General features: G+C 51.9%; 3 protein-coding genes across 3 annotated transcripts; 1 reads left to right on the top strand and 2 right to left on the bottom strand.

The window, feature by feature from the left end:
* Positions 1 to 83: 83 nt before the first annotated feature.
* Positions 84 to 497, bottom strand: ACRALDRAFT_2027658 (uncharacterized protein; the record flags this gene model as incomplete). Its single annotated transcript, XM_071020480.1, has 1 exon — positions 84 to 497. One exon carries the CDS (start codon positions 495 to 497, stop codon positions 84 to 86), a length of 414 nt encoding a protein of 137 aa, XP_070875042.1.
* A 5751-nt stretch (positions 498 to 6248) lies between these two features.
* Positions 6249 to 8368, top strand: ACRALDRAFT_2105472 (uncharacterized protein; the record flags this gene model as incomplete). The annotated part of the gene is made up of 7 exons (XM_071023246.1): positions 6249 to 6291; positions 6396 to 6518; positions 6649 to 6760; positions 6843 to 7047; positions 7099 to 7254; positions 7319 to 7770; positions 7825 to 8368. 7 exons carry the CDS (start codon positions 6249 to 6251, stop codon positions 8366 to 8368), a joined length of 1635 nt encoding a protein of 544 aa, XP_070875041.1.
* Positions 8369 to 9891: 1523 nt separating this feature from the next.
* On the bottom strand, positions 9892 to 11750 carry ACRALDRAFT_1070828 (uncharacterized protein; the record flags this gene model as incomplete). The annotated part of the gene is made up of 3 exons (XM_071017803.1): positions 9892 to 10078; positions 10133 to 11214; positions 11283 to 11750. The coding sequence occupies 3 exons, from the start codon at positions 11748 to 11750 to the stop codon at positions 9892 to 9894; spliced, it is 1737 nt and encodes a 578-aa protein (XP_070875040.1).
* Between the last annotated feature and the right edge of the window lie 2234 nt (positions 11751 to 13984).

Here is a 13984-nt window from a genome sequence, read left to right as displayed (position 1 = left end):
AGCGACCCTCCCTCAATATGAGTACTGGGACCCGCCTATCCTACACAGGGAAACAACCGAATTTGCCCATGCAGTCTCTCCCCTCAGACGGGAGGCTTCCCTTCCTTGGCTGGACTCTTGCCGCCGCTCGAACCTCCCTTCCTGACCTCCTTCCCCGCCCCCTGGCCCGCCTCTCCCTTGTCACCCATTGGCTTCGATATCTCCTGGTTCGCACCGCTGACATCCAGCTCCGGCCCTTCGGCCGCCTCCTTGGCCGCCTCGGGTGATGTCTTTTTCGGATTGTACGCCGCCTCGGTGTCTTCGGACGCGTCCGAGTCCCGGCCGGACTTGGTCCCTTCTGTTTTGCTCGTCATGATGGAGTTGCGGTCTTGCGAGTCTTTGTAAGGGAACTGCACGGCGGGGGACCAGTGGAACGGCCTCGTCGCTACTGCGTTTTGGTTTCGCAGCCATCTCGTTGTCCGGCAAGAGTGCAGGCACAGGAATTGTCGTGATGCCATCGTGTTGCTTGCTGCTTGGTCGTTCTTGTTCTTGTTTACGACGTATACGGCGCAAGGTTTGGAGGACTCTTTGTTAAACCAAGAACTTCTTGAGCTATTGTGCGACGGTAATTTTTTTTTGGCAGGAATTGAGAGGGAATTGCACAACAAGAGGTCTGATTGAGTGTGCGGATTGTCGAAAGCTGGATCAGTGGTATTGTGTGTACCACGAGGAGCACAGCTACATATACGCTGAGGTGACGTCATGTATACGCATTGGTGTCCTGTCTTCCTGGCATCGGTGAGCGCCTCACCGAAAGACACCGAAAGAGTGATGTTCCACTAAAGGTTCTCCCGATAAACCTCCGCGGATGGGCCATCCGGGGAGTCCTTAACCCAGAACACTCTGCCGCTCTAGGATTACCCTAGAGAAAACCAAAACAGTATTACCTTCGGTTCGGATATGAATCCCGGCCGAAAATTTCCCCGTCTAGCTTCCATCACAACCGGGAGGGTGGACACGAACACGATCTAAAGCAATCCAATCGCGGCGGCCGCCGGATTGGGCCCCAAACGGAGCACAGGCGTGCTTCGCCTCCAATCTAGGGCCTACAAGTCAGACATGACTAACAAGCCTGCATTCCTCTCTCTGCCTCCTAGGAATTACTGGTCCCGACTAATCCAAAACATACCAACACCACTACGAATACGTCCCTTGAGCACCATCTTCGTGTTGTCTCTGTGGAGCCCTAGCCCTGGCGGAGAGACAAATGCGGCCTGGAACACGATCAAACCGGACATGTATCACGATGCATCGGCAAGGCTCTGACCTCAAGGTGCATCGTGCCCTACTTCGTATGCTTAGGCTGTCGGTCGTTCCGCATGAGCTAAGCCTTGGGAGGGAGGACCGTGCGCCATCAGATAGACGCGAGGAAATATCTACTTAGTATAATCTGATGGCTAAGATCGGCAGCCCTCCAAGCCACATGAATCGGAGATGAGAGGGTGAATGCGATGTGCGAAACCAGTCTACATTGATGAATCCGCTGTTGTTTCCCAGAGAACCTGTCATGCGCAATGCGCATGACTTCCCGTGCCAGTCGTGATTGTACGCGTCGCCGTACTCTAGTCGGCAGGCACTTGACTGGGGAAGAGACAACGACCCCTCCGGTATTGAAGGTGGTTGTGGGACAGAGTGCAGAAGGGCCAAATCAAACTCGTAGACAGAACGACCCAAGATCATCCTGGTCTAGTGACGGCCGTACATGTGTAGATAGACACCTCTCCTCCGAGAAGCCGTAGTCTGATGATGTGGTAGGTCAGAAAGTGACCAAGCCGCCGGCATCTTGCCTCGTGCCTATCATTGTCAGGGAACCAACCCCCTGTGTCTGACGCACTGCTGTCAATCTTGTGAAACACCGACCTCAGAGCCGCTCGTGGATAAGGACAGCCTTCCATATCGAAAGTGAACCCTTGGTCTGTGCAAGACTATTGCCATAAACCAACTTACCACAGAAAGCTGCCATGATTAGATGGAAGCACAGGGGAGTAGGCACCGACGATCCTGGACTTCTTTCTGCCCAGCGGTGACTAGCGGCGCACTCGCGCATGTGGGTATTGTTCTTCTTCTTTGTTTCCCTCAGCACCTAGAACGCCTACCTCTCGGTCAGTCCGGGCGGAAAGAAATCCCGCAACCCGGCCATGATGTTCGAATTGGACAGTGTTCCAGAGCTCGGGCTTTGGAAACGCACACGCCACCATTGTCGTTCAAAGAAAGAATGGAAAGATATTACCAAATCTCGCGGCAATTCGTAGTCGCCGAGAAAACGTGAGCTGGAACAGGGCTGACTTTTTTCGTCTTTTTTTTTCCCCGTCGGTGCGAAAAACGGTTAGGTACATCTGAGAGAAATGAGACTCGAGTGGACCACCTGTCTGACACTGCGTTCTGTTGGACGCTGCTAATTACGGACTAGTTTAAAATGAGTTTTCTCGCTGTTTCAGGCTGTGATGTGCATCACACAAGGGTCTGTGTCAAAGCACAGAGCACAAAATATACTGCAACGTACATACGCTGTACCTGTGACAAAGTACAAGTACGCGTGGTGGAATGGGAGATGAGGCGGAAGGACACGAGATGATAATAACCAAGCTGAAGACATTAGGTAGATATGGAGTGGTCAATGAACGCCATTAAACTGCCGATCAACAACCAGATGGATGCTGATGTAGGGGGATCATATCTTTAAGTGACACGTAAGGTGACTTCACCCTTGTTGTAAGATGAGCCGAGGTACAGTATGGGCGTTGTACATACATATGTAAGGGAGGAGACATGTCGACTCGGACGATACAGGTTGGAAGGCTTCTAGAATTACATTGTTCGCCTAATAGTGCTCGCTTCGGCATCTTTCGCCTTCCTTGTCGTCGATACCTAGGTTGGAACGGTCAGTGGTAGGTAGAATGCGCCACAGGATCATGTGCCACAAAGTACATCATCCTCCAGAACTCGAGTAACCAACCAAATTACGGCGCTGTGACAGTACAACGTACGGGGTGGGATGAATCTCGATACATTGAGAAACAATCGATACAAGTCGCTATTTGATTCATATGACGACATACGGGAGGGGTAGAAAGACTCGATAAAAAAAGAAGCAAAGAAAAGGAGGGAACCCCGCCAGCCCCTCCTTTCCTACGAGGAGCAGGCAGCCTCCGCTAAGCGAGGCGCATCTGATAATTGGCTATTGTGGTCTTAGCGGTCTGCATCTCGAGTGGCTGACAAGGTAAAAGCCGTCTAATCTAGGCGTGTTTCTTTGTGAACCGACCGTGGGGCTTTCTAAGCGAACCCAGACTATCCTCTAGCGACGGGTGGGAGGAAATGATGCACGCACATGGAATTCTCTCGAGTCATTGCTAAAGTTGTCGTGTAGTGTACTGTGACCGGAGGGAAATATGGAATAATATATGATACTCCCAAGCTGCTTATATTAGCTACCACCTACCTACGTAGCATCGAATCTATTGTCAACACGTGGATGGCAAGGATGAGGTTGGACGTCACGACGCATCCCATTGCGCTTCTCATCGCTTACAATGTATACGTTGTACGGTAGATAGGTAGGTAGGTAGGTGAGTATTGGTTTAAGGTCAATAGTGTTCCTGCAGGCACCACCATAACAAGTGGTGTACAGACACACATTGGTAGTTAAGATGGCAGACATACTATTGCTTTCTCTACTCTCATGGCTGCATGTCTGACAGGCATATTTGTCCAGGCGCGCGCATAGGTACATCCCGAGATATGTACGAATATGTAGGTATGCTCACCTCTTCATCCAAAGGGACCATTTACAACTACACACATGCCAGTCACTATCCATCCTTCGCGTAGATTTCCGGGGGTACCGAAGAGTTGGGACGCGCTTGGCCAGATTCCCCAGTCAGGACAGGGTATGAGATCCGCCAGATCGCAAGGCCTGCCGAGGCCCGTAATTCCGTCGTGCTGATATGCTTCTAGTCTCGATGTTTTAGCTGTTTTAGTTGATGTGGGGTCGTTCTACTCCGTAGTGTCATTGACGCTGCAGATATTGGGTTAAAAAAGGTGCCGCTAGTAGTTACATACTTCTGGTTGTGATATGTCTAGACCAGGAGCACGGAAAACGTGAAGTCGAGGAGGTTAGGGCCTACATAGGGCACTTTGATCACATCCCTGAGTATCCAGGTGAGTTGATTCTTCGGTAACCCCATGCGTACTTTGTACGTACGGAATATGACAGGCCAAAGACTTACAATGACGGTCGCAGCTACCTACGGATTGTGTCACCGACCCTGTGTTACCACCCATTGCATATTGGCTGGTAAGTCCATTGGAATCGCTGATAGCATTCCAGAAGTGCAGAAGCGAAGGTTAGCCAACCAATCCCTTACATGGTGATCATTGCTTGGTTGTCCCTATTGGTATTGGCCAAGTCCCTCCCTCTGGTACGATAGGGTGCCCAGCTCAGCTGCATGGCATATACAACGCACCTTGTATTGCTTTTTCCCTTGGCTGCTCTTCTTATTCTTGTTATTCGGAAAAGAAAAAAGCAGCAAGACTCGCCATAGCAATCCACTGTCGGCCGAGGAGGTGCGGTCCAGCCTCGACGCTTCATGCGCAGTGTAGGTATACATATGTACGCCGCACCGCCCGAGTTGGAGGCATGCGGGGGCTGCTTACGCGACGCCACAAGACTGCCCCAAGACGAACCATGGAACCGTATGTACGAATGTGTACATAGGCGCTATTAGTGATCGCTTACGTTGTATTTCTGCCCATGTGGCATATCCGGGCCATTCCGCTACGTCCGAAATCAGTTTGCGAACGCAAAGACCTGGAGTGTCCTGGAGGCTAATATTTCCCTTCCCGGTCCTTCAACCAGACGGCTGCGGTCATTCCGACCAAGCCCGCCAAGAGTCTTTTCGCACCAATGCCATGTTAACCATTTACAACGTACCTATAGGGAGGTGCTCGCATTGCCTTTTATGTGACGAATGAAGCCCCTGTGTTGTCCCTTGCAAAGGAGAGCTCTAATTGGGCCGATGGTCGAAGTACACAGTACTCCGTACATACCCCCCACACAGGCAAACGGAGTCGAAAGAAACCGTGGATAAATTCTGGAAGCCTCAACTCGTTTCCGTCCCGTCTGATTAATATGCATCTGAAACAAAAAGCAATGAGAGTTTCGAAAGCAACCAGAAGCCGGCATAGATTACGGTTACATACCATGGACCTCGTAATTTGCCCATTACGGAAGATCAATCAATTAGTTTCTCACACGCTACGGAACAGGCCAACAAAAGGACCCAACTCTTGGCTGGCCAGCCTGCCACTCGTACAAAGTGTACATTCACCACACTCTCCCCCCTATCCCCCTTTCAGCTGCGGCCCGTGCAGGTCATCAAGAGCCGACTGACGTACTTGGCCCTACCCATGGCATCCCTGCAAAACACGCCCTGCTAGCATCCTCCTCGTTCCTCCCACCACGTTGTGGGCGCGCATGTGCCCGTGCTCTCGGTCCCCCTGGTTTCCCCCCTTTTCTTAGATCCGCTACCACCTCCCAAAGACCCCTAAGACTCTGACCGCCTGACCTACCCAGTTAAGAGAGAGACGGAGCCGCAGTTTCTTCTAACAAACAATCTCAAAGCACCTTTATTGCATTTTGAGGCAGGGATTTTCAACTGGTTTATCTTCTGGATGACACTCGGCTGCTGGGTATCGATATCTGCTATAATATCCCTTATCTTCTAACCGACTCTCACCTCATCCTATCTCAGCATATCACGAGATTTCGTTTTTCTTTCTCTCCTTCTTTCTTTGTAAGGCCGCTTTACCTTTACGCAGTGTCTCTCCAGGTACATTGATACCGTTTCGCTCTTTATCTCAACACGTATATTATCTTATCCTTCTTCTCCCTCGCCCCGGTACCGCCATTCGGGGTGATTAAAGGCTACCCCCCTCAGCATACCCCCGTCATTTGTACCAGGTGACTTGCGACGGGCTCCACTTCGTCCCTAGACTTCTGCCGTTGTATCTATGTATGTAAACTACTCCCATCTCCACTTCCTTTTTGTGCCTTGCTTGTGTTTCTGCCATCTCCTGGATTTCATTTTCGTCCAAGCCATCGTTCACATTTTCCCCCCTTTTTGGCTGACTCCTTCATGCCCTTGATGCCTTAGATCTGAGAACACAGGCGCGAGAGAGACGCAGACACCTGAGCAGGACCGCCCCTCGCCATGGGCAACAGTCAGGGCAAACCCATCGATTGGGATGGCGAAGGTGAGCAGCTATTTTTCTCATGGGCAAACAAACCCCCTCTTACCCGTTCATCCGCACGATAATTCGTTCCCCCGTCCCACTAATTGATTATGTTCTCTGAACAGTCACCCTAAATCACTTCCGTCTCCTTCGAGTCGTCGGTCGGGGCGCCTTCGGCAAGGTGCGCATCGTGGAACGAAAAGACACGGGTCTCTCGTTCGCTTTGAAATACATTCGGAAAGACGAAGGTACGAGCCATTGGGATCTTCCCAAGCAACACGCCCGGCGCATATCCCCGTGAGCCGACGTGCCCAATTCGGACCATGTCCTATTCAGGAGAGTGGCTAAGCAGTGGCTAACCTGGGCTTCTAACGGTAGTGGTGCGGTCAGAGAGCGTCCGGAACATAATTCGCGAAAGACGCATGCTGGAACATGTGAACCATCCGTTCATCTGTAACCTGCGATACAGCTTCCAAGACATCGAGTACATGTACGAGGATGATCCCGTCAACCGTCACACCAACGACGGTAAAAAGAAAGAACAAAACTCAGAAATTAACGAAACAATTTAGGTATCTCATCGTCGACTTGATGAGTGGCGGCGATCTGCGATTCCATATTTCAAGAAAGACATTTACCGAAGAAGCTGTTCGCTTCTGGATTGCCGAGCTGGGCTGTGCCTTGCGATACATCCATGGCCAGGGCATCATCCACCGAGACGTCAAGCCCGACAACGTGCTTCTCGACGCGGATGGCCACGTGCATCTGACGGATTTTGTACGCCAGCTTACTCAAATCGCATTGTCTCCATGCTGACTAGTGAAACAGAATGTCGCATCCGACATCGTTCCCGGAAAAACCCTGACAAGCAAGTCCGGCACGCTATCATATCTAGCACCAGAAGTATACGCCGGTAAAGGCTACGACGTTCGCGCTGATTGGTGGTCCTTGGGCGTGCTCTTCTACGAGTGCATTTACAACAAGGTACGACTGCGATTGCCTCTCCCTTTCCGCGGCCCGAATGCCTTGTTAACCCGACGGCCTACAGAGGCCCTTTGATGGCAACTCGGAGAGCACGCTAAGTGCCCAGATTCAAGCAGCAAATCCGAAATACCCAATCACATCACCACCCGTGTCTCTTCCCTGCCTGTACGCCATCCGCGACGCCCTCGAGCCGAACCGCGACAAACGAATGGGTGCCACATGGGAGAGCTTCATATATCACGAGTTCTTTTCCGTGATCGACTTTGATTTGTTGGAGCAGAAGCGTATCGACCCTGTCTTCGTCCCAGCTGCCGACAAGACCAATTTCGATGCGACCTACGATCTCGAGGAGCTGCTACTAGAGGAGGCGCCTCTTGAAGCGAGGGCGCGCCGTCAAAAACCTCGGGAAAAGCTGAAGGACGATGCCACCGAGAAGGAGATTAGAGAAGAAGAGCTCTATCGAACCATTGAGACCGAGTTTAAACCTTTCGACTATACCGTGGCCGCTTACAAGAAGTATGGTCCTCAGATCTCCTTGCATCAAGATGTCTTGGCACTAACCGAGACCAGAATCACCGGCCAAGCTGGCGTCGCAAATCATCACACCATGAACAATGTGCCCGGCACCGGAAGTCAACCGCAAGCATTGACAACAGATAGAGCCACCCCCGCCGCACTAGCGAATGTGAATACCAGCGACCCTCGAGTCTACAATTCTTCGTCCCCCGTACATAGGAATAGGACGCCGAGCCACGGGAAGGACTCTCTACAAGAATCACCGAGAGCTCCCTCTGCCAACTCCGTACCCCCGCTCGTCCGACAACACTCAGCACATTATTCGAATCAGAGATCAACACAAAGCCTTTCGTCGAAGAGGGTAACCAGCCCCGCCGGTGGTGTGCAGGTCACATTAGATGGCGGCGGGAGCTGGTCGGAATTGGCAAGGCAAGATGCCACGTTGCCTACCGACGCGAATGCCACCAGCGAAGGCAAGGGCGAGGCCTCTGGTGGTGTGTTTGGGTTTCTCAGCAGGAAGAAAGGACGGGGACACAGCCCGAAGCCGAAAGAGCGAGGCGTACTGGGCAAGGAGGGTGCAAGAGTTGTCATCGGATAAGGGAGACCATTGGCTCATTTTCCACCATGCCTGTCCGTGGAGCAGAGAGACCTGGCGGGGGTGGATGGAACCCGCAAACAGACCTGGCCTGCCAAGACCGAGAGGGCTAGGATGATGACCACGACAGGGAGACGACCCGGCTCGACGCGCTCATCTTCAAGAAAGAAAAGCACGTCTGGTATCTCAAAACAACCGACAGCACTCGACGAGAAACTGGGCCCCTCCGATAGCCTTCTCACCATGACGACTCGACAGGACGGGCGTGACGAAAGCTGCCGACGATGGTTACGCACCGAGGTTTCAGCCTGTACGATTGGCCTCGCGCGATTCTCCATTTAGAAAGCCAGAAAGCGCAACTTGAAACCGAACCGGGAGATCTGTTTCCCAACTCCAGCGAATTCGGGGGAAAAGACCAGCATTGTCCCCGACTGGGCCCTTGGCGTTATCTACACTAATCACGACGGCTCGATGGAGCGGCCAGTCAAACGAACCAGTCCTCGAGGGGCTGGGCCCTTTGGACATGCGACCTGTGTGCATGATAGATGGAGGAGGAGGGGGGGGAAGATTCATTTCAAAGCTCAAAATATCCGGAGTGCACCAGCAGTACAAACAAAGGTATGGTAGAGAGAGGCTCGGGTCGGCCATTAAATTTTCTTTGTCTGTATACTTTACGGAACGTGTTGGATGATACCTGGGACTAGATAGGTACAAACGAGTAGATGAGTCGCCAGTTCCTCCATTATTGTTTAATGATACCTCCATTACATGATATCTTATTCGAAGTCCGAGTCCTCGTCTGCTTCCACTTTGGTGTTTGGTTTGGTTACATACCAACACAACTCGTCGGCAAGAGAAAAGTCGACGTAACTAACGTACAGCCAACCATTCAATGCACAGGTCCCTGAACGTTTATGGGGGGCCGTCGAGGTGAGAGTCGTAGGAAATCGGAGCGTACCTTCCCAACAATCGCGCATGTATATATATATATGTGTACGGCGTAGGAGACCTCGATAGAAAAGAAGTGTACAGCATACTCAAGTCGTGGCATTCCACCCACATAACGGGATGAGCAGCAGAGTGGTTACAAGAACTGGAAAATCAGAAAAAAAAAAAAGTGAGATGGACGAGAAGATGGCGAGTTGTTCGTGTCGTCTCGGTCTCGGGGTATTGTATCGGGGTCGTTTCGCCCCTACCAGCTCAACGTCGCCGGGCGAAATGCAAAGAGTCGAGATGAGAGAGTCCAGAGCCCCTTTCCCCCTTTGTCATGCCGAGATGAGGGAGTCCATTCCACGCCTTCTTTGTCCCCGTCTCGCCAAACCCGCTAAACCAATCCCAAAGTCCCAAGGTCGATTCGTTATCTTGATTTCGCGGGGTGCGCGGTTGCCGACGACCCAAACGCCGAGTCCATTTACACCACAAAGCGAACTCTGTCGCTGCCTGGCCATTCTGTCCCTTTAATCCCGAAAAGCACTCGTGTCATGTCCTGAGTGTGCGCAAAAATCGACGTCATGGAAACTCAACGCTCAAGTCCTGGAGGAATCGGGACAAGGGATGTCCTTGCCCAACCACTTTTTCATGACCGTTTGGAAATCTACTTCGGAAACGACAGGCCCTGTCCCAGAACACTTGGCTTTGTTTTGAAGCTCTGTACAGAGATGGTCGAGATCGAAGTCACCATTCTGGACCGTAGGGCAGTTTTGAATTTTCTCCCTGTGAAGGCAATCAGCAATCATGTCGCCGTGATTCATCTTTCGGTCAACATACCAAACACGGTTGCAGTCAAGACTTTGTTGGTTGGCGGCATCTGTTTTAGTTCGATGCTCATCAGCACTTTTGGCTGCGTCAATCTGGTCGATGAGATTCTTCTTTTGAGTCGCTGGACTGGGTGCCATATTATAAGGGACGAAGAAATCGGCATCCAGGGCGTCCTTAAAGAAGCCATCGTCATAGTTGACATTGGCAAGGATATTTTCCTGGGGCTCACGGTAGCTTCCAAAGAGTTCCGGGTCAAACTGGCCTCCGTTCTGCTGAGCCAGCCAGTCGAAGCTGTTATGTTCAGCAGTGGGGAAAAGTGAACTGCCGTCGCCGTTGGGCCAAGAGGTTTGTTCCTCCCCTATTGTTGTCATCGTGTCCACGGGCTTGAAACCCATGGGTGACTGGTTAACCGGCTCCGGTGACGTGCCGCATGACGAACTGGGACCGCCCTGTGACTGAGATGAGGCTGAGGGCGAGCTAGTTGATGTACTATGGGTCGCCTGATAGTGCCCAGAAGAATCCATGCTTGTACGCGAGGCAGGAATGGATCCAGAGGAGGGTTTGGTATTGACCATGGTCGAAAAATTGGAAGAGCCATCGGCAAAGCTATAGCCGCCATTGTTAATGATGGGACTCACGCTGCTCTCCTGGGACCTAGTAGCGCCAGTCTGTTCCGCGGGAAGGACCTGCTGAGGAGGTGACGACTTTGAGAACTGCCCGTTGTTGGTAGCGCCATTGGTCGTGGCGCCGTTGGTGGTGGCAGCAACTGTCGTGGGCCCTGGGAGAACGCCGAATTTGGGGAACTCGAACTGGAAGTTGACGTCGCTGGGATGACCCGTCGCTGGAACACCAAAGCCTGAGCGCGGCCTGCCCTGCGAGAGGGACCGGTTGGACATCAGTGAAAGGCGTCTCTTATATTCCTCAAGCTCCGCTGTCATCCTTTCTATCTGGGCGCGAAGGAGGCTATTCTCCTGGTTTGCGCTCTCGGACGCCTTGTGTAATTCGTCCACCTTATTCTCGAGGTCTTTGAGGTGTTTTTCTTTGCGTTCGCGGAAAGCTCGTTGAGCAGCTCGGTTCTGGGCTTTCCGTTTCTGCAGATGACCGTACCCGTAAGCAAGCTGCGCGGGGGCATTAGGACAGGGAGGATAGGGCAACATACGGAGCTTGGTTCCGATGTGAGTGGCTTCCGGCCAGGTTTTTTGGCCACCTTTTCAGTACTCTCGCGCTTTTTAGCGCCGCTGGCCCTATTAGACTCATTGGGGCCCTCTTCATCGTCAGGATGGGCTCGCTTGTCTGGATATTCGTTTCCTGTCGGCTCGGATTTGGGCTTGCCCGGAAGATCTCCAATCAATTTCTGTTGACTTTCGTTGGCGAAATCAAAGTCGAAGCTGGAGTCTCCCAAGTCGTAATCGTAGTTGTCGAGTATGGGGGTCTCCTGGAAGCTGTCCAGGCTGTGTTCCTGGGCCGGAGATGTCTGGAGAGAATTGGGAGAGAACGATAGCGGGTTGGTCGGGGGCGGCTGGTTAACAGGCGGCTTATTGGAATTCAAGGCAGCGTAAAGAAGCCGTTGTTGCTGCGGGGTCAAGAAGAATTGGGATTGACCGCCATTGGTGCCCGTGGATGTCATGGTGAAGGGTTGTAAGAAGCTGAGAGTGATCAAGGGCGAAATGGAAAAAAAAAATTGCAAATGACGTCGACTGCCGGATGCTAATTGAGCAGTCTGGAAAGTATTCGTGAAGAGAGACCGCTCTGTCCCCCACGACACAATCCAAGAAGAGTCCCGTCTTCTGGTTCGCAGCCACGTACCTCACAGCAAGGAGTCAACTGAGTGTGTGCGGTCAAAGCAGATGGGGAGAGATGAAACAAAAGAAACTCGTCTATCAGGGGTAAACACAAAGAAAGGGACGGAACGAGGCAGCAGAGCCAAGGGGAAAGCAGACGGCAGATGCGTTTGCCGAGAGATGCAGGCAAAGGCACAAGGGGCCCCGGGTCTCTCTCTCTCGTCTCTTCCCGGATTCGCGGAGAGTTCACCCAGACCTGATGGGGCTTGCAGGAATCGCGCGTTGATGGATGGTTGGGTTGGGCGAGGGTCGTGGTGATGACAGCGTGAGAGTGAGCAGTGTAGAGAATCGTCTCGAAGGAGGGGAAGAACGGCTATTAATTTGTCAGCTTCAGGGACTTTGATCTTCTAGCCACCCCCCATCTAACGGGACTGGTAGGGCAGGATTGATGGAGAGGGGGTTTAAGTGGAGTATGAGTGTGTGACTGGGCTGACTGAGCCAATCACAAATCACAGGCGGAGTCATTTTACAGCATGTACTTTCTTTCGACCTCATCCATCTACCGGGTACATCCCCTGCGGAGAGAAATACATACAACATACAACGTACATATGTTGTACTACGCTCTTACATTTAGGTACGTACGGTACGTTATCCTATGTATGTGTACGTTGTATTTGGCATATAAGACCCATTTTAGTATGACCTAACATTCCTCCTTGTTTCTGGCGTCGAACATACTGTAGGGGGATAGAATACTTTAGCTAGTCAGTAGCGTACGTTGTTTTATGAACCATCTCGAGGCAAACAGGGGGCCGTACTCGGATCAACCCTGTTTTTTATGCACCTACCTATTCGCGTTACCCATTAGGTACCTCTCCCAGCATAGGTACTTCGTAGTGTAAGTGTACATACATACAACGCGCAACATAATTACTTGGTAACTCGCTATCTCGGAGAGACTGTCTTGCTGACACGTCGACTCGACTCGACATTTCGCCAGGACAGGACTTCCCCAGGTCTGACTGCAAAAGAAAGAAAATCTTTCGGGCGACCGACCACTCAGGCCAGTCTGACGCTTCACCCGCCCTTGGCTGGAAAGGCAGGGTCGTATTCCGGCGGGAAAGGCAGGCTGCTGATATGTACGTTGTACATATTGCCTAACCTAACCCCGGCTCGATTTCAAAGCTCTTCTTCGTCTTCGTCTTGGTCTTCGTCTTCATCCACACACCTGTGGTTATGTACATACATACCGCATCATCTGACAACGGGGACGCCGTGCAGCTGACTAGTTCAAATCCACATCCTTGAAAACGTTCCTGATCGCTCTGTTGCTCTGACTCTTGGTGGCCACCTCGATGAACAAAGAACTTCAACAGTGGCTCCCCACTTTTCCATACACGCACGCTGTAGTGTACTGTTAATGCATGCTTGTAGGGATAAGCGAAGGTGGAGAAGGAACCCCAGATCTAGCGACGTCGTGCGATGGCGAGCTACACGACCAGGAACGCAATAGTGTACAACGTATATTCGTATGTTGGTATTTCAGAAGCGACTCCTGTTCTCGTCTCTGCCGGATAGGGGAAGCGGAGTGGTTTGTTTGTTTTAGTGCTGGAATAGGGTCTGGTGATGCAATCATCGAGTCGCGACCGGCTGGGGTTCACCCCACTCTGACCTCGAACGCAAGCTTTGGACGGAGCCGGGAGCCGGTACGAAAATTAGTACCTGCGGTTCCGCAACTTCGCCGAAGTACCTACCGGTACACACCGTACGAAGTAGGTACTCAATCAAATTATGTACGTTGTAATTACACGTACGCATCTCATCACGTGCGCCTGCTCAGTCATCGCGCATTGACCACCTCTACAAGGGAACGGTGGTGTGGAACCTGTGCGACCGACATGGATCGCCGACGGCTATTGCTTCACCTCCCTGACCATCCGCAACTGCAAGTGCAAACAACGCATCGGGGACGAGAATACGCACGTGGACCCATTGGATTTAACAAGAAGAGAAGAAAAAATCTGTTTACCTCTTTCTCAGCCAGACCGCAGGAAAAAAAAGGCACCCCCTCCGAACG

The sequence above is a fragment of the Sodiomyces alcalophilus genome (genome assembly GCF_042370955.1).
Source record: "Sodiomyces alcalophilus JCM 7366 unplaced genomic scaffold ACRALscaffold_4, whole genome shotgun sequence".
Classification (NCBI taxonomy): Eukaryota; Fungi; Ascomycota; class Sordariomycetes; order Glomerellales; family Plectosphaerellaceae; genus Sodiomyces; species Sodiomyces alcalophilus.
Note: the sequence above shows the minus strand (reverse complement) of the source record. Positions and strands in the feature narration are given on the sequence as shown.